At 44.0% G+C, this 20,838-nt stretch overlaps 1 protein-coding gene across 1 annotated transcript; it reads left to right on the top strand.

Moving 5' to 3' along the window:
• Window positions 1–18,796: 18,796 nt before the first annotated feature.
• Window positions 18,797–19,967, top strand: LOC112876585. Its single transcript, XM_025940729.1, has 2 exons — window positions 18,797–18,993; window positions 19,084–19,967. Exons 1-2 carry the CDS (start codon window positions 18,870–18,872, stop codon window positions 19,833–19,835), a joined length of 876 nt encoding a protein of 291 aa, XP_025796514.1. The 5' UTR covers window positions 18,797–18,869; the 3' UTR covers window positions 19,836–19,967.
• Window positions 19,968–20,838: the final 871 nt, after the last annotated feature.

The raw sequence follows: 20,838 nt of genomic DNA, 5'->3' as shown, positions 1-20,838 counted from the left end.
AGCTTTTTAAATTGCAACTTTGTCGTGAAATAAAATAAAAGAGTATGCACCCCTTAATTTTATATCTTTGCATATCATGTAGACCCGACTACTCTCGCTGACGGTGACTATGTGCTGATCTCGGATCAAACCGTAGAAGTTCCTGAAGACCCCGAGAACGCCGTCAAGGGTCTAACTGAAGCTCCGAACCAAAGTTCGGAAAACTTTGACACTACTGCCCCCAACCCTACATAACCCCTACTTTACCTACACTGCAACTTATATTATTTATATCTATCTGTGCATTACGTTCATAGGAATTGTATGAAAAACCCTAGTTGCATATTCCTAGGAACCAATGTATTGGATACTAGCATTTGAATCCGAATAGCTGCTCTGCTAATAGGACCGGTAGAAGTCGGGTGATCTCCTGTACTCGCGTGATATAGGAATTGTAATGTTTACATTCCTGTAATCACTATAAGGATGACGGGCGGGATTTATGTGAGGTATCATGAATGAGGTGATGCCCCGTCTATATTGTTGAACTTGATAAGGTCGCAGTGTGTGGTAGTGGTGGTTAAGCGTTTGAAAGTACTAGCCACATGCCGCGAAATATGGTAAGCGGTAAGCCTAGTAACCAATCGGCCCGAGGAGTGGACATACCTCCCACCACTCATATTTGGTTCTTCTGGTTACTTGATTCGAAGTGTAGGAATACGTGTTGCAGGGCAACCAGGAGTGTGGTCATGTAGTCACGCTACAGACCTACATCCTGCACACATTGAGTGTGCGTATGGTCCTGCAGTCGCTTGTGGTGGACCTGTCCACGAGTTGGAATGAAAGGCAAACGGTCGCTTCGGAACAATCGTTGGATGTTCCCAGCGTGTGAGTTAGGTTTACCTTGCAAGGCTGAAATTCGATTCAGGAATCGTCCGTTTCTCGTGGAGATTGAGACTGCTTGATCCCTTTACCACATAGAGTAACAAGAGAAATGCTATGGTTATTAAAGATGATGTTTGGCTAAAAATGCTACCATGCCTGGATAGCTATAGGTGCTTACCTAGAATGGATAATCACCTAGAACTTGAAAGCTAAAAGTTGAAATTAAGGACCTACCTTTTATTGCTTTACAGCTGAAAACCCTACCTAAAACCTGAAAAGCCTACATGAGTCTAGTTATATGGCTAAGTATACCATGACCGGGTAAGCCTCGCTGAGTATTAGAATACTCAGTATTGCATTATACTTTTGGTTCAGGTAATCCTCCTGACGACTCAGCTCTGCCTGTACCATGGCCCTACCCTCTACCTAATGATTGGTCCATGGAGTGGGACCCATCTCCGGCCAACGCTGCCCCTCCGAGTGATGTCATGCCAGGGCTAGCATGATATCTGAACTGACGACGTGTACAGCGCCGTGCTATAAACTCCGCTGCTATGACATGAAACTTAAGGCTGTTTGTAATAAATACCATCAGTTAGAAACTGATGTTACTTTTAAACTCTCATGTAATATCTTTGCCTGTGATGTAAAATGTGGTGGCTCTCGTATCTCTGGACTCGTCTTCGTATGAGGTACCTTGTTTGATCCTGCAATTGGTGGTTTATCGGGACGTTACCCGACAGGCCAAAGGATTATACCGTTTGAAGCACGTTGGAGCCTGCAGGAGCGGACTCACGTACTTGAGCCGGTGTAATTCAAGTTGGTTCTGCCATAGCTGGTATCAGAGCGAATGATTGTACACTGGAGATATGAAACGCCTTAAAAATACTTTTAGTATAAAATTTGACCAACCAAGTATTTTGTAAAACCGCGTTGGTTTCGTTAAGGCTTGTACTTAGTACGTAAAGCCCTAGGGTGATATCTAAGTGAATTAGAGGTGGCTACGATATATATATATATATATATATATATAACTCTAACCACCAGCATTACTTTTCGGTTAAAACTTAAATTCATGCACAATCCAACTTTACTTTTTGTAACGACGCCTTCGATGGTGAGGTAAGGAGGTAAGGATCCTCAGCCAACTGAGGGAGCTTGGCCTTCCCGTCGGTGATGCGAACCGAACGCTGAATCTCAAGCAGTGGCCTACTTGAGATGCTGCCAATATATCAACTTAGGTTGAATATATTGGGAGTAGATGGTTCAGCGCAGGGTATGGCGATCACTGTTCATACCCCCGCATTTTGCGGTACCCCCCGTGAATACGTTATTTAATGACGTATGTTAACGGTGTCTGTACGGCGGTAATTGTACAGATGCTATTTCTATAGTGAACAGTAATGATTAGGGACGCTTTTATGACATGCTGGCATGAAAGGTTCATTGGATATATATTGTGACTTCCTGCAGGTACACTAACCATGATTACGGAAATAGGGCGTATAGGACTTATCGGCTAGTTATTCGGAAGAGACGTATGTGTTATGCCACCGAAATTAATTGCGTAAGTCCAAAGATATTCGGCAATTGTTTGGTTGTGAGGTTGAATAGAACGTGCATATATATTTTATCATCAAATATATGTATACAAGGTATCTTTTGGTTTTCTAAGGATAGGTAGTAGGTTGTATATCTTTAGTATGGGTTAATGGGGTTCTTATGGTAGTGTTGGTCAAGAATCTTAAGTATTCTTCCGGTTTCTAGTCCTTACTGTTATCAGTATCATTTGTTTCGTTCTATTTACCTTGTGACCTCCTAGCAAGGTAAACATATCTCACCATTTGCATTCTTGTTGCAGATGGCAGCCCCTTCCAATGTCTTTTGGGATCCGGAAGGGCATCTTCACACCAATGCCCTGCATTGGGAAGGTTTCCCTCGTTTACTCTGGGAATCCTTAAGGTCATTCCACTATAAAGAACCTCCCCAATATGATGCCATTGAGTATCAGGAAGAAGGTGTTCACAGAGCTCGAGTCAGAATGACCATTCCGCAACACCCATTTCGTTCTCAATGGCAGCCCATTGAAGTTAACATGATGGGCTATCGAATAGTTGATACCATCGAAGGAGCAGCATTGGAGGCTATTTATCTTTTTTGTAATCAGCATCCCAGAGAAGTTGCAGGACAGCCCATTGGTTTATTTTCAACGACAAATCCCAATGAGCTAGAATGGAATCTCAGAATCGTCCCTGAGAGTCATAGATTGGAAGGTCCACCGGAAGAAGCACTTCAAGGAATGATGCGGTTTATGAATGTGCAGTATCACTATCAACTGCTACTATGTCGTGAGATGGGTCAGTTGATCAATGCTGCATGAAGTCATTATAGGGAGGCTGATAGACAAAATACTCAAGTTGATCAACTTCGGGCCTTGGTGACTCAGAAGGATGAGATCATCGCAGCGCGGGATGAGACCATCTTTCACCGAGAAGATTAGATCAATGAGAGTGATCATATAATCACTCAGCACAACACCATGATTGAGTTTCTTCAGGAACAAATCCATGATCTGATCCTTGAGGCTGATGATGCTCAGGCTCATCTTGAAGAACTGTAGCAGCCACCAATACCTCCCGTCGCACCTGTAGTACCTGAGGTTGAAGAAGAAGATCCAGAAGAGATTGAGGGAGTCTCAGAGCTTGACTCTGAGCATGGGGACCCTGTTCTTAGTCCCCACCATTCTTCTTCGGGTAGTCAGTTTTCTGTAGGCAACTTCGACGATTTCTAGTTGTTAAATCGTCGATTTCTTTCTAGTTGTAACCTGTGAGGAGTGTAATGCCTTAGTTAGTATGTAGCTTACTTAGACCTTGCGCCATTTGTTGTAACATAGATGGCCGGTGTCTGGATCCTATGGATGTGTAATGTGGGAAACCATCAAAATCTACGTTGTAATATGAGCTTCATGTTTTATCCTCTTGTTCATTATCTTTATATTCTGAAATAAGATGATTGAATGGAATATGTGCATTGTTTATATGAATATTGTATCTTCGGAAATTGGGAGTAAGGTCATGTGGTTAATGATGGACGTCCCCTTTATTTCAGATGGTTGGAGCTACACGAGGAACCCCGGAAGGCTTCCGGGCAGAACAAACCAGTGGTTCTCATCAACCGCCACCACCACCTCCCAACCTAGCCGAGGTGATGGCACGGCAAACAGAACTCCTAAATCTGCTGGTACAAGCATAGCAGAACCAGCAACATCAACAATTCCGAGGAGGTCGTGATGACCTCACCCCTCTAGTGGCCAGCTATCAGGACTTCCTCAGTACCCAACCCCCGTTCTTCAGTAAGGCTGAAGAACCTTTGGACGCTGATGCCTGGCTTCATATCATCGAATCGAAGTTCGCCCTCTTGACTATACCTTGTGCGGACTCGTGTAAAGCTTCTTTTGCTGCCCAGCAACTTCGCGGTGCTGCTCGTTTATGGTGGGATAATTTCTACACCATGCAGCCCGCAGGACATGTCATCTCCTGGGATGAATTTCGGACTGCCTTCAGAGCACACTATATTCCCGAAGGATTGCTGGAATGAAAGTTGAACAAGTTCTTGGCACTTACCTAGGGTTCCAATACGGTATTGCAGTATGCACAGACTTTTAATCATCTGTGCCAATATGCAGGTTATCATGCAGACAATGATGCCAAGAAACAAGATCGTTTCCGTCGTGGCCTTAATACCAAGCTCAAGGAGCGCCTGAATCTTGTTAGGGCTAATAATTTCAGCGAGCTGGTTAATATGGCCTTAACCCAGGAGGATTGTATCATGGCACATCGTGCTGAGAAGAAAAGAAAGACTCCTACTAGACCTTCGAGTGCTCAATCACCAAGGTATCTGGTTGTTCCTAATACCCAGAGCAAAGCACCACAGAGGAATGCTCCGTTTGGCAGATTGGTTTTCAGGCCGCCCCAACAACAAGGAAGGTATAGACCTCCCGTACCTCCACCGCAACTACAGCAATCTGGCCCAAGGCCAATTGTGCAACAAGCTCCACAGAGAGGCAGCAATTATCGCTGTTTCAATTGCGGGAGTGCAGACCATTTCATCAGGGATTGTCCGCGGCCCAGGAAACCTAACCAAGGACAAAGTTCCAATCAGGGTAACCAAAACAAGGGTAAAAGGCCGATGATGCAAGTCCGGCAAGGACGAATTAACTTCACCACTCTTGCGGAACTTCCGAACGGAGCCCCCATCATGTCGGGTACGTTCTCTATCCACAACCAACCAGTTCTTACATTATTTGATTCCAAAGCAACTCATAGTTTATTAGTAACAACTGTGGTACCCGAATAGGACTCGATCTTGGTCCTACTAAGGGGTCATATATGATTTCTACCCCTGGAGGAAAGATTACATCTGACCGAATGGTCAAAAAGGTGCCAATTTAGTTTGGTAGCAAAGAAATTAGAACTGATTTGATTCTATTAAACTTAGAGGGTATTGATGTTATACTTGGGACAAATTGGATGACAGAACATGGGGTACTGCTAGACATCTCTTCCTGAGTTATTGAGATTAACTCACCCCATCAAGGAGCCATTACCCTCTACCTGCCTCAGCAAGACTACCTATATTCTTGCACTTATGCTATCACAGACATCAAAGTAAAAGATATTCCGGTAGTCTGTGAATACCCCGATGTTTTTCCAGATGATTTGCCTAGAATGCCACCCGATAGAGACATCGAGTTCATTATTGAACTTCAATCGGCAATGCTCCTATTTCCAAGAGGCCATATCGCATGCCTCCAAATGAATTGGCTGAGTTAAAAATCCAACTTCAAGATCTTCTTGATAAAGGTTTCATACGCCCAAGTGCTTCACCTTGGGGTTGTCCCGCTCTCTTCGTTAAGAAGAAGGACAATAGCCTAAGGTTATGTGTTGATTATCGTCCACTCAATGCGGTTACTATCAAGAATAAGTATCCTGTTCCCTGCATTGATATCCTGTTTGATCAGTTAGCTGGAGCTAAAGTCTTTTCCAAGATTGACTTACGCTCTGGCTATCATCAGATCAAAATCAAGCCCTGTGATATCCCAAAAACGGCTTTCTCAACCAGATATGGACTATATGAATATCTGGTTATGTCATTTGGGCTTACTAACGCCCCGGCATATTTCATGTATCTCATGAACTCAGTCTTTATGCCAAAACTTGATAAATTCATCGTGGTCTTCATCGACAATATTCTAATATATTCCAAGACTAATGAAGACCATGCCAATCACATACGTATCGTTCTTCAACGACTACGTGATCATCGCCTTTACGCCAAATTTTCGAAATGTGAATTTTGGCTGGATAGTGTGAAATTTCTGGGACACACTATCTCTAGTGAAGGCATATCAGTTGACCCAACTAAAGTTCAGGAAGTTATGGATTGGAAGCCTCCAACTTCAGTCCATCAAATTCGAAGTTTCCTTGGATTGGCGGGATACTATCGCCGATTCATTCTAGACTTCTCCAAGATAGCCAAGCCTATGACTGAGCTACTTAAGAAAGAAGTTAAATATCGATGGGACGATAAGTGTGATGAAGCGTTCCATACCTTGAGAAAACTTCTAACAACCGCTCCTGTGCTAGCTCAGCCAGATAATACTCAGCCTTTTGATGTCTACTGTGATGCTTCTAGGACTGGCCTTGGTTGCGTTCTAATGCAAAATGACCGAGTCATTGCTTATGCATCCAGAGCGCTCCAGAACCACGAGCAAAACTATCCAACTCATGATCTTGAATTGGCAGCCCTTGTTCACGCTCTTAAAATCTGGAGACATCATCTTATGGGTGCTAAGTGTAACATTTACACTGACCATAAGAGCCCCAAATATATCTTTACCCAAGCTGACTTGAATATGAGGAAAAGGCGATGGTTAGAACTAATCAAAGATTACGACCTTGAGGTATATTACCATTCTGGCAAAGCCAATGTGGTTGCGGATGCACTTAGCCGCAAGGCACATTGTCATTGCTTAACCGTGGCAACTTTCAGTGACACCCTCTATAATCAGATGAGAAAACTCAATCTAGATATTATTCCTCAAGGTAGTCTAAATCTTTTATCTATTGAGTCTACTCTTCGAGATAAAATCATCATGTCACAACTACATGATGAGGGTATCAGAATTATCAAGCTAAGACTATCTCAGGGAGAAGCTAAATACAAGTGTTTTCGCATTGATCATCATGGAGTCTTGTGGTTCAACAATCGTATTGTTGTACCTAAAGATCATCAACTTCGTAAACAAATCCTTGATGAAGCACATTTATCTAAATTCTCTATTCATCCTGGTAGCACCAAAATGTATCAAGATCTACGACAACACTTTTGGTGGACCAGAATGAAGAGAGAGATTGCCAAATACGTATCTGAGTGTGATACATGCCAGAGAGTTAAAGCTAGTCATCTCAAGGCATCTGGTACACTTCAGCCACAACCCATTCCGTCATGGAAATGGGAAGACATTAGTATGGATTTCATTGTTGGTCTTCCCAACACCTCTCAAAAGCATGACTCCATATGGGTAATCATTGATAGACTTACTAAAACAGCTCATTTTCTTCCTGTGCATACCACTTACTTAGCTAAGAAGTATGCCGAAGTCTATCTTGATCAAATTGTCCGATTACAAGGTGTCCCCAAGACCATCATCTCTGATCGAGAGGCCCAATTCATTGCACACTTCTGGGAACAATTGCAGTCAGCTCTTGGAACCAAACTGATTCGAAGCTCTGCATATCATCCTCAGACGGATGGACAAACTGAACGAGTCAACCAAATTCTTGAAGACATGCTCCGAGCTTGTATTATTCACTATGGTACGAGCTGGGACAAATATCTTGCCTTGGCTGAATTCTCTTACAACAACAGCTATCAATCTAGTCTTCAGATGGCACCTTTTGAAGCGTTATACGGTCGCAGATGTCAAACTCCTTTAAGTTGGTCTGAGACCGGCGAACGCAAAATCTTTGGACCAGACCTAGTTGTCAAAGCCGAAGATAAGGTCAAGATTATTCAAGCCAATCTTAAGACAGCCCAATCTAGGCAAAAGAGTTATGCAGACCAAAGAAGGAAACCTCTGTAGTTCCAAGTAGGAGATTTCGTATATCTCCGAGTATCTCCTACCAGAGGTGTTCAGCGTTTCGGCATAAAAGGGAAACTAGCACCCCGATATGTCGGACCCTTTGAGATCCTTCAAATCTGTGGCCCAGTGGCTTACAAAATTCATCTTCCATCTCAATTAGCAGCCATTCATGATGTTTTCCATGTCTCTCAACTTAAGAAGTGTATTAACATACCCACGGAGATCATTGAAACCCATGCCATTGAAATCGAACCCGATCTAACCTACACCGAACAACTATTCAAATCTTAGACACCAAAGAAAGAGTCACTAGAAGGAGGAAGATCAAAATGTACAAGATCTTATGGGATCATCACACCGAAGAAGAAGCAACTTGGGAAACAGAATCCTATCTTCAACGGAATTTCCTGACTTTCCTTACAATCAATTCCCAAATCTAGTCGTCCAACTCTATTCTACTTTTGAATCTCGGGACGAGATTCTTTTTGGGGGGGGAGGTTGTGACATTCAAGTAATTAGAACATATGGATACTAGGTTTTAGTATGACATAAGTATGCTTGCTATGATATATGTGGGTAGTACCAAAGACTAGGGGTATATTTGTAATTTCTATAAAATATAAGCCCTAAGTGTAAAGTGGGTTATATGGAAGGTAGCTTTAAAACCTAGGAGAAAAATAATGCTAAGTGTTAAATTTATATTACTATAGGGAGGAAAGTGTAAAAGATAGGTTAGATCTTAAGAAAAATGGGTTTTTGTGTAAGAGTAGGGACCTATGTGTTTTTAAAATAAAAACCATAGGGCTTTTATGTAAAATAGTTGAGGTGTAAAAGTAACTCTCATGTTTACTTGAGGGCTAATATGTAAGTATACAAGTCATCATGATATCTCATGAAAATTTGTGAACATATCCAAATTTTGACCAAATCCCCTTTGGTAAGGACAAGGGTAATTCAAATTTGACCTTTATTCAAAATTTCACATGAAAAGCTGCAAACTTTGGGTTTTTGAACTTGAGCCCTAAAACAATATTGTAGAGCTTGAAAAACTCTACAACTTTTGTTTTGGGCATTTCTTCTTTTGATCTCTATTTCAGTGGGAATTTTTAGTTTACCGGAAGGCCCCTGAACTTTCTATATATTCCAAACTAGTCCTTGGACTTTCCCCCTCTTCTTCTTCCTCTGAACCCCCTCTGTCCCCTGCTTCTCTGCTCTTCTGCTCTGCCGCCGGTGCAGCTCCCCCTCCGGCCACCGCTGTGTAGATCGCCGTCGTCCACCTCCTGCTTCTCCCCCTTCCACGCGTCATCTCCTCCTCGAGCCCGGCTCTGGTTCCCTCCCCGCTGTCCTTGTTTGCGCGCGCCACGGCTGCCGGAGCTCTGCTCAGCCGCCATCTCCTAGTCGACGTGGAGAGCCCACAGCGAAGCCCCAGACCTCCATCTCTCGCGCAAACCTGCACTACACGAGCCTCTACATCCTATTCCTCCGGTTTCCTTGCCAATTCTCGAGCACCCGACCCAAACCCCACTGCTGCTCCTCTTCTCCCCCTCCGGCAATGATCGGCATTGCCGTGCGCAGCCACCACCAGACACCCCTCGCCCTCATCAACCCCCGTGCGAGCTTCTCCTTTCCTTACTCGTGCTCGTCGACCCCCTGTTGCCCTCCAATTGCAGCCAGAGCCCCGTTACCGACGAGCGCCGCCATCGCCGCCTTCGGCCTCACCGTGGGCAGCTCACACCGAGCGTTCCCGCGCCACCATGACTCCTTAGCCAGCACCACATCAACGCCGTGCAACTCTACGACCTCTTCATGGGGTCTCTAGTGCCCTGTATTGCTTTTCCAGCGCTCGCCGGTGTCTGTCCCCGCCGCCGCCGCCACTGTCTTCGCCGGTTGCTTCTAATCCGACGCATACGCTCCGAATTGTTTGCGTCAACACCTTCCCCACGACTCGCTAAAGCTCATGCGCAGGCCCTCCACCGACGCCAGTCACCGGAGTCTCGCCGACGACAGAGCCCTCTCCGCCACCACCTAGGGTTCTCATCAAGATCCACGTTTCCGACCAGTGCAGCCCTCGACACTTGGTGCTTTCGGACCGCCGTGAGCTCCTGAGCCCTCTCCTTCCCTCGGACCTCGCCGCCGGCGACTCTCCTCGCCGGAACACGGCCGTCCAATCCTTGCTCCCCTTCTGTCTCTAGCCAAGGACCCCGGGTTAGAAGGAGCAAAAGCCCAGGGGGCTATTTGCAAACCACAGGACTCAGAGAAACAGTACCCCTGGGGACATCTGTGTAAACTTTTCTTATTATTTCATGTGTTTGATGCTGCTGTCTTGTAAAATTCATAGCAAACTGTAGAAAAATCCAAAAATTGCAAAACCAATTTTGTTAGAAACTAGATTTTAAACCCTACAACTTTTATTAAATGAGTTTGGTTTGAAACTAAGTATTTTTGAATCTATTTTAAATCTAAGGTAAAAGAGTTTAACATGCATAGCTTCTACATACTAACTTTGCTACTTATGATTTTTGGTATGCAATCTCTATAGATTATGTATGAACTGGTGTAGAATTTTCAAACCTAGTTTTGTTTTGTAGCTTGAATTATTTTAAATTTGTGCAATTCAATTTGAATTATAATAGAATTAGTTAAGCATACCTATTAAAGCTTAATTAATTAGATCTTTTTGTCATAATCTGACAGGTGGATAATTAATCTATGATTAAATTTTGAAGACTTTATAATTTTATTTACCTAAGGTTTGAATTTAAATTAGGATTTGAAACTAAACTGAAAATATTGTAATTCCTGTTTTCAGTAAATTCAATGCTATAGTCATAAGGTAAATATAAATGATAATTCAAAGCTAAAACCCCTTTTGTTTCAAGAGTTCTTGTTTGTTAGCTTTTTAAATTGCAACTTTATCGTGAAATAAAATAAGAGTATGCACCCCTTAATTTTATATCTTTGCATATCATGTAGACCCGACTACTCTCGCTGACGGTGACTACGAGCTGATCTCGGATCAAACCGTAGAAGTTCCTGAAGACCCCGAGAACGCCGTCGAGGGTCTAACTGAAGCTCCGAACCAAAGTTCGGAAAACTTTGACACTCCTGCCCCCAACCCTACGTAAGAAGGCAAGCCCCGGACATAACCCCTATTTTACCTACACTGCAACTTATATTATTTATATCTATCTATGCATTACGTTCATAGGAATTGTATGAAAAACCCTAGTTGCATATTCCTAGGAACCAATGTGTTGGATACTAGCATTTGAATCCGAATAGCTGCTCTGCTAATAGGACCGGTAGAAGTCGGGTGATCTCCTGTACTCGCGCGATATAGGAATTGTAATGTTTACATTCCTGTAATCACTATAAGGATGACGGACGGGATTTATGTGAGGTATCATGAATGAGGTGATGCCCCGTCTGTATTGTTGAACTTGATAAGGTCGCAGTGTGTGGTAGTGGTGGTTAAGCGTTTGAAAGTACTAGCCACATGCCGCGAAATATGGTAAGCGGTAAGCCTAGTAACCAATCGGCCCGAGGAGTGGACATACCTCCCACCACTCGTATTTGGTTCTTCTGGTTACTTGATTCGAAGTGTAGGAATACTTGTTGCAGGGCAACCAGGAGTGTGGTCATGTAGTCGCGCTACAGACCTACATCCTACACACATTGAGTGTGCGTATGGTCCTGCAGTCGCTTATGGTGGACCTGTCCACGAGTCGGAATGAAAGGCAAACGGTCGCTTCGGAACAATCGTTGGATGTTCCCAGCATGTGAGTTAGGTTTACCCTTGCAAGGCTGAAATTCGATTCAGGAATCGTCCATTTCTCACGGAGATTGAGACTGCTTGATCCCTTTACCACATAGAGTAACAAGAGAAATGCTATGGTTATTAAAGATGATGTTTGGCTAAAAATGCTACCATGCCTGGATAGCTATAGGTGCATACCTAGAATGGATAATCACCTAGAACTTGAAAGCTAAAAGTTGAAATTAAGGACCTACCTTTTATTGCTTTTCAGCTGAAAACCCTACCTAAAACCTGAAAAGCCTACATGAGTCTAGTTATATGGCTAAGTATACCATGACCGGGTAAGCCTCGCTGAGTATTAGAATACTCAGTCTTGCATTATACTTTTGGTTTAGGTAATCCTCCTGACGATTCAGCTCTGCCTGTACCATGGCCCTACCCTCTACCTGATGGTTGGTCTGTGGAGTGGGACCCGTCTCCGGCCAACGCTGACCCCTCCGAGTGATGTCATGCCAGGGCTAGCATGATATCTGAACTGACGACGTGTACAGTGCCGTGCTATAAACTCCGCTGCTATGACATGAAACTTAAGGCTGTTTGTAATAAATACCATCAGTTAGAAACTGATGTTACTTTTAAACTCTCATGTAATATCTTTGCCTGTGATGTAAAATGTGGTGGCTCTCGTATCTCTGGACTCGTCTTCGTACGAGGTACCTTGTTTGATCCTGCAATCGGTGGTTTATCAGTACGTTACCCGACAGGCCAAAGGATTATACCGTTTGAAGCACGTTGGAGCCTGCAGGAGCGGACTCGCGTACTTGAGCCGGTGTAATTCAAGTTGGTTCTGCCACACGGCAATTCTCCTTTGTGACTCCCCAGGGCAGGTCCCGATGGAGAGTATTGATTCCTCATGATCTCTTGAACCACACGCAGCGCGACACATTCAAGACCGTTCACCAGGCTCTCAGAGTGGCCACCATGTAGTTCACCTCCTGGCGTAGAGCTCTGGTGCGCTCCTCTGAAGAGGTAGATAGATCCACTTCATCAAGAGTGCCTTCAAGTGAGAACCCCTTCCACCTGATGCCGTGGTGGCAGGTCCTCTCAAAAGAGCCGATGAGATCGGCTTCAAAGAAAGCCTTGATCTCATCATACTTCTGCTTGTGCTCAGCGGAAAGCTCCTCATACGTGACTGTGTTTTCCTTTGACATCCTGGCGCTGGAAGTTGATGTACTCGATGAAGATGGTCCCATCGGGCGTGGCAGAATGTGTTGTCGGTCGAAACCCACCAGCGAGCAGCGACAGGCAACACGAGGAGCTGGGAGTCTCCCGGGACTGGTGGGCCCCGGTCCCTCGGTCAACGGCCTAGGATCTGGCACACGACCTGGCGTCTGGGTTTGCTAGGCGTGCCACCTGACCTTGTACCTGATCAGGAAGGTGTAGATGTGGTTTCAGTTAGTTTCCTGCATGCACAGACACGTTTAAACATTAATTCGAGCTGTGATCGGCTCATCGGGTGATCCCTGATATCGGCTGTAAAGAGCCGATTGTCTCCCAGTATCAGATCGGATCTATATATCTAAACAAAGTGCATGTATATGATACTAATATAAACTTGCTCTATAATCAATAAGCTAATTCAATCTACAACGGTTAAAACTTTCACCACATAACCGGAACATCCTACGCATAGTTATGCCTAACAAATACAAAACATAATAGAATAGCAACCTAAACAGAGGCCTAAAAACCAACAGAAAGCCGATTCGCAGAACAATCCCTCTTTAGATTAATGTAAAGCATCAAACATATTGCCAGATCATTTAACTCGTTTGAAGGGCCTAATCATGTAGATCTTAAACCAAATCTTTAATGAATAAAGACTAACCATAACAGATTGGATCTACTAATCGAAACAGAGCAAGGTGCTGTCCTTACACCCGAGATCGGGCACGAGGACAGCTAAAGGTTTACACGTAACAAGCAATGCATGAATACAATACAAAAGCCGATGCATCCTTGTAAGCGCTAAGGTAATTAGTGTTACTCGCCATCAACAATGCTTCAGCATGAGAAGCCTACATGAGTCTAGTTATATCGCATGATCGGGGCTGCATGGCACATACCCGAGAGAAACCTTAAAACAGGGGTGGCGATGCACCGAGAGTTGTTTGTGAATGCTTGTTGTTGTTCATTTGTAGTCTAGGGTACATATTTATAGCCTGGAGACTTGCCTCTCCTAACCAATCCTGATCGACTACGACACGAATCCTGACTATCTATATCCAAACTAACTTAAACTAGATACATGGCCAATCTGGCCTTAAACCGCCAGCGCAGGAGCCGATTCACAAGCCCATTACAATTATCCTTTGAGCCCATTCTTACTCGCGGCCCACCTTCTGGCCCAGCCAAATTATGGCAATAACACCCACCAACCCCATCATCATCAGCAACCCCATCATCATCATCATCATCATCATCATCATCACCATCATCATCCCCACCACCATCAAAAAATAAGAATGAAACATTCTGTCAAACTCCTCATCTTGTATGATTTTATCCAGTGGATTATTCGTCAGAGGGGAAGTATCCATCTCACCATGATACTTCCAGATCTTGTAGTTCTTAACAAAACCACTCACCATCACATGCGATCTGATTGTAGTTGGGTCGCTGAATACTCTCAAATTCTTGCGGGCATCGCATGGTCAATGTATCAATAGTGTCTTCTTATTTCTTGCGTGGTTCTCTGCAACTTGAATGAATTTCTTAAGCTCTCCACAGAAATAGGCATCCGTCCTTTTTACATTGTACATCCATGTCCTATCCATATCTTAAAAGATAGAAAAAATTAAATTAAATTATTTTTTCTCAAGAAATAGAGTCCTAAATTCACATAGATATATACTTCTATATATGTACAGGTGTTGGAAAAGTCAATTTAACTAATACTAAATAAAAAAATTGATTTCCAACCTATTATTGTACAATTAAATATTAGGAAAAAATGTAACATGCATGTATGTAAATATAGAAAAAATCAAATCTTTTCCTCAAAAGAAATGGAGCCCTAAATTGGTATAAATATATACTTCTATGTATGCATAGATATGGGAAAAAATCAATTTAACTTGTACTAAATAAAAATAATAAAAAAATTCAACATATTATTTTACCACTAAATGTTTGGAAAAATCTAACATGCATCTTTGAAAAATAGGAAAAAAATCTTCTTCTCTCTCCTCCATAGATCTAGGGCATAATTTACTTAAGAATGATGCTAAAAAACTATAGATGGAGTCAAAATAATTATATAATCTTGTTCTCCTACTAAAATAGCATAACTTCATCCAAAAGTTAGAGAAAAATGGTGTCTCAAATGGCAAATCCACACCATGCAGATCAAGAGCTAGCTAGAGGCAAAGAGAGCTCCATTTGAGCCATAAATCTAACAAAAGAGCTTAGAAATGATAAGGAATTAGCATCAACTTACCTCCTAGAACCCGCAACTCAAACGAAATCAAGTCGAAAAGCTCCCCCTTTTTCTTTTTTTCGGCTCTCGGGGGAGCTCCTCTCTCGAGCAAACAATGGGGGGTCGGGAGGAGGAAGAAGGTGCCTAGATTTATTATAGATATTTTTAGAAACGGGTTGGGGGTGAGCCGCCCCCATAAATGCTATTTGTAGGGGCAGCTCACCCCCTGAGCAAACAATGGCATTTGTAGAGGTGGCTCACCCCCCAGCCGCCTCTGAAAATGGCGCTCATTTGTAGGGGCGGCTGAGGGGGTGAGCCGCCCCTACAAATGGATTTATAGGGGTGGCTCGGTCGCTATATTACCCGCGGCCCATTTGTAAGAACGGGTGACATTTTGATCTGCCCCTAAAAAAATTCGAGGTGTTGCTACAAATCATTTTTGCAGTAGTTGAGCATTTTAGTACAGACTGTTGTTTCCAACCGATACTAAATACGATATTTAGTACCGAGCATTGCGTCCGGTACTAAATTCATACCGGATTAGTACCGCCCGGACTGTATCGGATGGGGAACTAGTACTAACCGGGAGTTCCCGTCCGGTAGGTACCACTAAGGATTCTAGCAGTGGGTCGCACCTACGCCAACGTTTTCTCGTGACTCTACTCTTGCCCTCTTAATACGGTTGTTGGTGTTTGTACCATCTCCAAGCGGAGCACGTGACTTCACTAGGATTTGGTTATATGTGATTATGGTACGTAATGAAGACATATCAAAGGACAACCATGTGATGGTGTATGAGAACTTGAATGACAGTACATGAGATAATACCTTGTTGCTGAAAAAACATGCATGTACCTACAGTAGGCCACGATGCAATCACGAGCGTTGACGGCACTGTCATAAACGACACCAACTATCCACGATCAGAGCCATGAACATGCACACCACCACGGAGGCGAACGGCAGCAACGATCTGGCAGGGAAAGCAGCTGTCTGCGACCTATTAGCAAAAATGATATACAAAGTTTCAGTAACTTGAGGCAACACGGAAGCTGATCCAGGAGTCTTGTAAAACTCTCTACATGGTTGTACGCTCATATACATCGCTAAATTGTTCAAATAAACTATGCAAGCTGTACGACATGACCAAACGGAAAAAATTGCACACACGAGCTTCATGCAAGTCTCTAAGGGGCAATAATCTCATATTTCTACATCGCTAAGCTACGTGAGTATGCGGCCAAAGCAGCGATACGATGCAAATTAAAGCAGCAATATGGCAAGTGAAAATTTTGATGCAATTCGAATCCGGAATCTTCACACCTTCTGTCAATTCCTTTTTTGGCCAAAAATATTTAGGATTTGATGTGAAGATTTTGGCAAAAAATATTTACGAGGTGTGATCTGCCTCCATTCACTTCAGTCCAAGGATCCCTTGATTTAGGATTGATGCGCTAAATATTTATTGGCAAAAAGGTTTTGATGTAAAAAGATTTAGGATTTCGGCAAAAATATTTTAGAAACACCAAAACTATGGATCTTGACACCTCCTGTCAAACCTCTCGACTTGGCAAGTGGGACCTTCATGAGAGATACCGTGAGCCTAATTTTTGTAGAAAATATTTTCAACTGTTTCGACTTTTTTCGTATAGATAAAGGGCTGCTGTGCTTGCCTGATTGTATTTGTTTCTTGTGCTAACATGAGGAAAAAAAATATACCATAGCAAACCAGCTAAGGCTAGGGGCAGATCTAAGAGGTGGGCCGCGTGGGCCCCAGCCGAGTGTCAAGTATTTTGCCGAGTGTTTTTTTCGGCACTCGGCAAAGACGCTCTTTGCCGAGTGCCTTTTTCAGACACTCGGCAAAGATAATTTTCAAATCATATTTTGAAATAGTAAATTAATTCAAATAAAAATATTTTCAACTACAAAGTATAAATGTAAATTTGTTCACAAAATATATATATCTCTCTCGTAGTTTATGAAACTATAAGAGAGATATATAAGATTTGTGAACAATATTAGAATTATCATGTCAGATGAAGAAATGATAAAATAACCAAAATAAACTTTGTAGATCTTGAGAAGTTATAAGATTTTACAGTTGGCAACATTTTAATTTGAAGTCATCTTATCAACAAAAACTACATCTGAATATAGAAAATTTAAAATTCGAATTTTGCAAATAATCTTGAATGGAAAAACCATCAAAATTAAAGTTGTAGATCTCAAAAAGTTATGAAAGTTTATAGTTGACAACTTTTTGATTTAAAATCATTGTGTCATCTTAAAATACGTTTGAAGTTTTCAAATTTGAAATTCAAATTTTGTAAACGATTTCGGATGAAGAAACTATCAAAATAAAAGTTGTAGATCTCGAAAAGTTATGCCACTTTGTAGTTAACAACTTTTTTATTTGAATTTAGTTACTATCTCAAACAAACAATTTACACTCAGTTAATTATAATATGTGGAGAATAAAAACGTAATGTTGACACACGTGGTTGAATGGTGCAGTGGTAAAGGGAGTTGTTTGTGTGCAGGAGGTTGTGAGTTCGAATCCTATCATCGACACCTTATGGAAAATTGCTGAAAAAATATGCAACCCGGTAGTGAGCCCACTCTAAGATTTGGTACAAGCGTTCTTATCCCTAATTTACTTATATTATCCTTATTTATTACCAACAAAAAATAGCTATTAATTAATTTTTATATACAACAATTGATAATTCAATTGAGAAGGCGAAATCTGAGAAATTAAATTTATTTTATAAGACTAGATTGTCTTATTCACTAAAATATGTGAAGAAGTTTCATTGGACCACCCTAATTAGAAATTCTAGATTCCCCGCTGGCTAAGGGCTTGTCAATGTGGCCTTATCTATTTCTTCAAAAAAAAAAATGTGGCCTCTTAGAGGTCAGATTGCTCGTATGAAACTGTTTTAAAAGCTAATCGTTTTGTGCTGCGCTAATAAGCGAACCTTACATTCTATTAACTGAAATGTCCTAATCATCGCAAACCAGCTGAAGTTTTCCATCAGCAACCTGCGCAGTGTCCATCGCCCGATGTCCGTGGTTCGCTTGATCAAACGGTTGATGGAAAAGGCTAACATATGTTGCCCCTGCTCTGCTTTTGCCTCTGAGCCGACATGTCCAGGGCTTCACATCAACACGCTGCCCCCAGCCATCAGCAAAGTCTGGTCTCCCAGCAGGCCGTGTCATAGTGACTGGCAGCTGCTAAACTCCAAGCGGCATGGTCCCGTCGCCACCATGCTCCAAGTTGCTGTTCGTCAGTGTTCTCATCCCCGCGAGCCTCCCCAGCCAAGAGTTCCCAACATGGCTTGTACTTCAGCCGCACTTCCTGAGCCACATTCTGTGGCTGCTCTACATGTCGGTCGCCGAGACAGGCCACGTTGCCGGTCGCCATTGGTCCAGATCGGAGCGCGAAAAAGCGAACTATATCCCTAATCCGCACTTCCGCAGGCCCGAGATCTTGTGGCGCTCAGGCTCCGCTGCCTCCGGCTCCACCCGTTCGTTATTTACTTGCGGCTCTCTTCTACTTTGTCATCAGTAGCACTAGTCCAAGTGATCTCGTGATCGACGCTGGGGCAGTAGCGCGCTAGCTAGCAATGGAGACGTCTTGCTTCTTGACCTCCAAACCATCGCCCAAGACGCCAGCCAGCGTCGTCGTCGCCAAGCCCAAGCCTCATCTTCTCTTCGGCACCCGGCGTGCGGGCTCGTCCTCCGTCACTTGTGAGTGATCACTTTACTCGTGGACCTGTACGTTCTCTAGCTTCTAGCTCAATGCTCTGCTCACCAGAGCGATGCGCACTTTGCGTGCAGGTTGCAGCTTCAACGCGCGGCCGTCCGAGGACGGCGCGGTTCCGATGATCGGCCCCGACTGGCGGTCCTTCCGCGCGCAGCTCTACTTCACCGAGCAGCACGCCAAGAGCGTGAACTCGTCCGTGACCGCGATACCGTCGCTGCCTGTGAAGATCGGCGACAAGTGGGCGCACCCGCTGGTGGAGCCCGAGAAGGGTTGCCTCCTCATCGCCACGGAGAAGCTGGACGGCTCGCACATCTTCGAGCGCACGGTGATCCTCCTCCTCTCTGCCGGCGTGCTGGGCCCCGTCGGCGTGATCCTGAACCGCCCGTCGCTCATGTCCATCAAGGAGGCGGAGTCCATCTTCGCGGACGACGCCAACATCGCGGGCGCCTTCTCAGGCCGCCCGCTGTTCTTCGGCGGGCCGCTGGAGGAGTGCTTCTTCTTGCTGGGGCCCCGGGCGGCCGCCGGCAGCGACGTGGTTGCCCGGACGGGGCTGTTCCAGGAGGTGATGCCCGGCCTGCACTACGGGACGCGAGAGAGCGTCGGGTGCGCCGCGGAGCTCGCGAAGCGAGGCGTGGTGGGCGTCCGGGACTTCCGCTTCTTCGACGGCTTCTGCGGGTGGGAGCGCGAGCAGCTGCGCGACGAGCTGCGCGCCGGGCTCTGGCGCGTTGCCGCGTGCAGCCCCGCTGTGCTGGGGCTCGCCAGCGTCGTCAAGGGCGGCCTCTGGGAGGAGGTGCAGGGGCTCGTCAGGGAGAGGAGGGTGTGGTGACTGCTGGCGCGAGTGCGTGTGCCGGTGGATGTTCAAGTCCCAACAGTGGCTTTGTAATTAATTAACTTGCGAGCAAATTGATCAAGAATTAATGCTTCAGATTCCTTCTGGCTCTGTCAGCTCAGAGCTCAGATGACATTAACAGCGAATGGTAGGCAAACCCAATGCGCCATCCGACCAGGTGACGGCGCCGTGCGCGTACCCTTTGTTCGCGCCGGCACCAGGCCCGGCCCTGCGATATACATTGCAGTATCAAGTACATGTATACACTGCAGGTGCTAGGATTCAAGCAACCAAAGGATGCAGCTTCTATCGTTGCGTCCTTGAGTTTCCTATCTTCATGAATTGTGATCCCATCCGCGCCTCCCCTTGATTGTCCCATATTTTTCGGCGCGATTGGCGTGATGGACAGCATGTCATGGTAGCCGTTTGCGATTCACAGACTCGTCACTCGCCCTCTTCCTGGTGGCGTGTTGGCAATGAGCCTCCATCTCCATAGTTCGTATCTCAGTCTCGTAGAGTCACCGTCATCAATTCCAATAGATAAGTGTATGACCGTAGGCAAAAGCAAGCAGACAAGGTAGGAAGTAGACGAGCCAATGCAAGATAAGTAGAGGAGCCAATCCAAGATAGGCATTTTTATTTTAGTTTAAGTCAACCGTAATCCTCACCAGCTCAATGATTAGATTAATTTATATTTCATGTTTTACTTGTGAGTGACGAAGAGATCAGAATATTATTGCTCGACCATTATCAAAATCGATCATTTGGATATTGGTGAGATATATATTGGAATTTGAGAGTTCTACACAGTGGTCAGTAATATTTTATGTAGTTGATTTGATACCTTTGAAGTTTATCGCTAGCTAGCTAGTTTTGAACTACCTATAACTTTTTTAAATTTTTAGAATAAACGTATCACCTAGAAGCTATGATAACGTTATGCTTATGCATCTAGAAGAAGTTATTGGATGAAATCGATATTATTGATGTATATCATCAA

This window comes from Panicum hallii, chromosome 9, assembly GCF_002211085.1.
Source record: "Panicum hallii strain FIL2 chromosome 9, PHallii_v3.1, whole genome shotgun sequence".
Classification (NCBI taxonomy): domain Eukaryota; kingdom Viridiplantae; phylum Streptophyta; class Magnoliopsida; order Poales; family Poaceae; genus Panicum; species Panicum hallii.
Note: the sequence above shows the minus strand (reverse complement) of the source record. Positions and strands in the feature narration are given on the sequence as shown.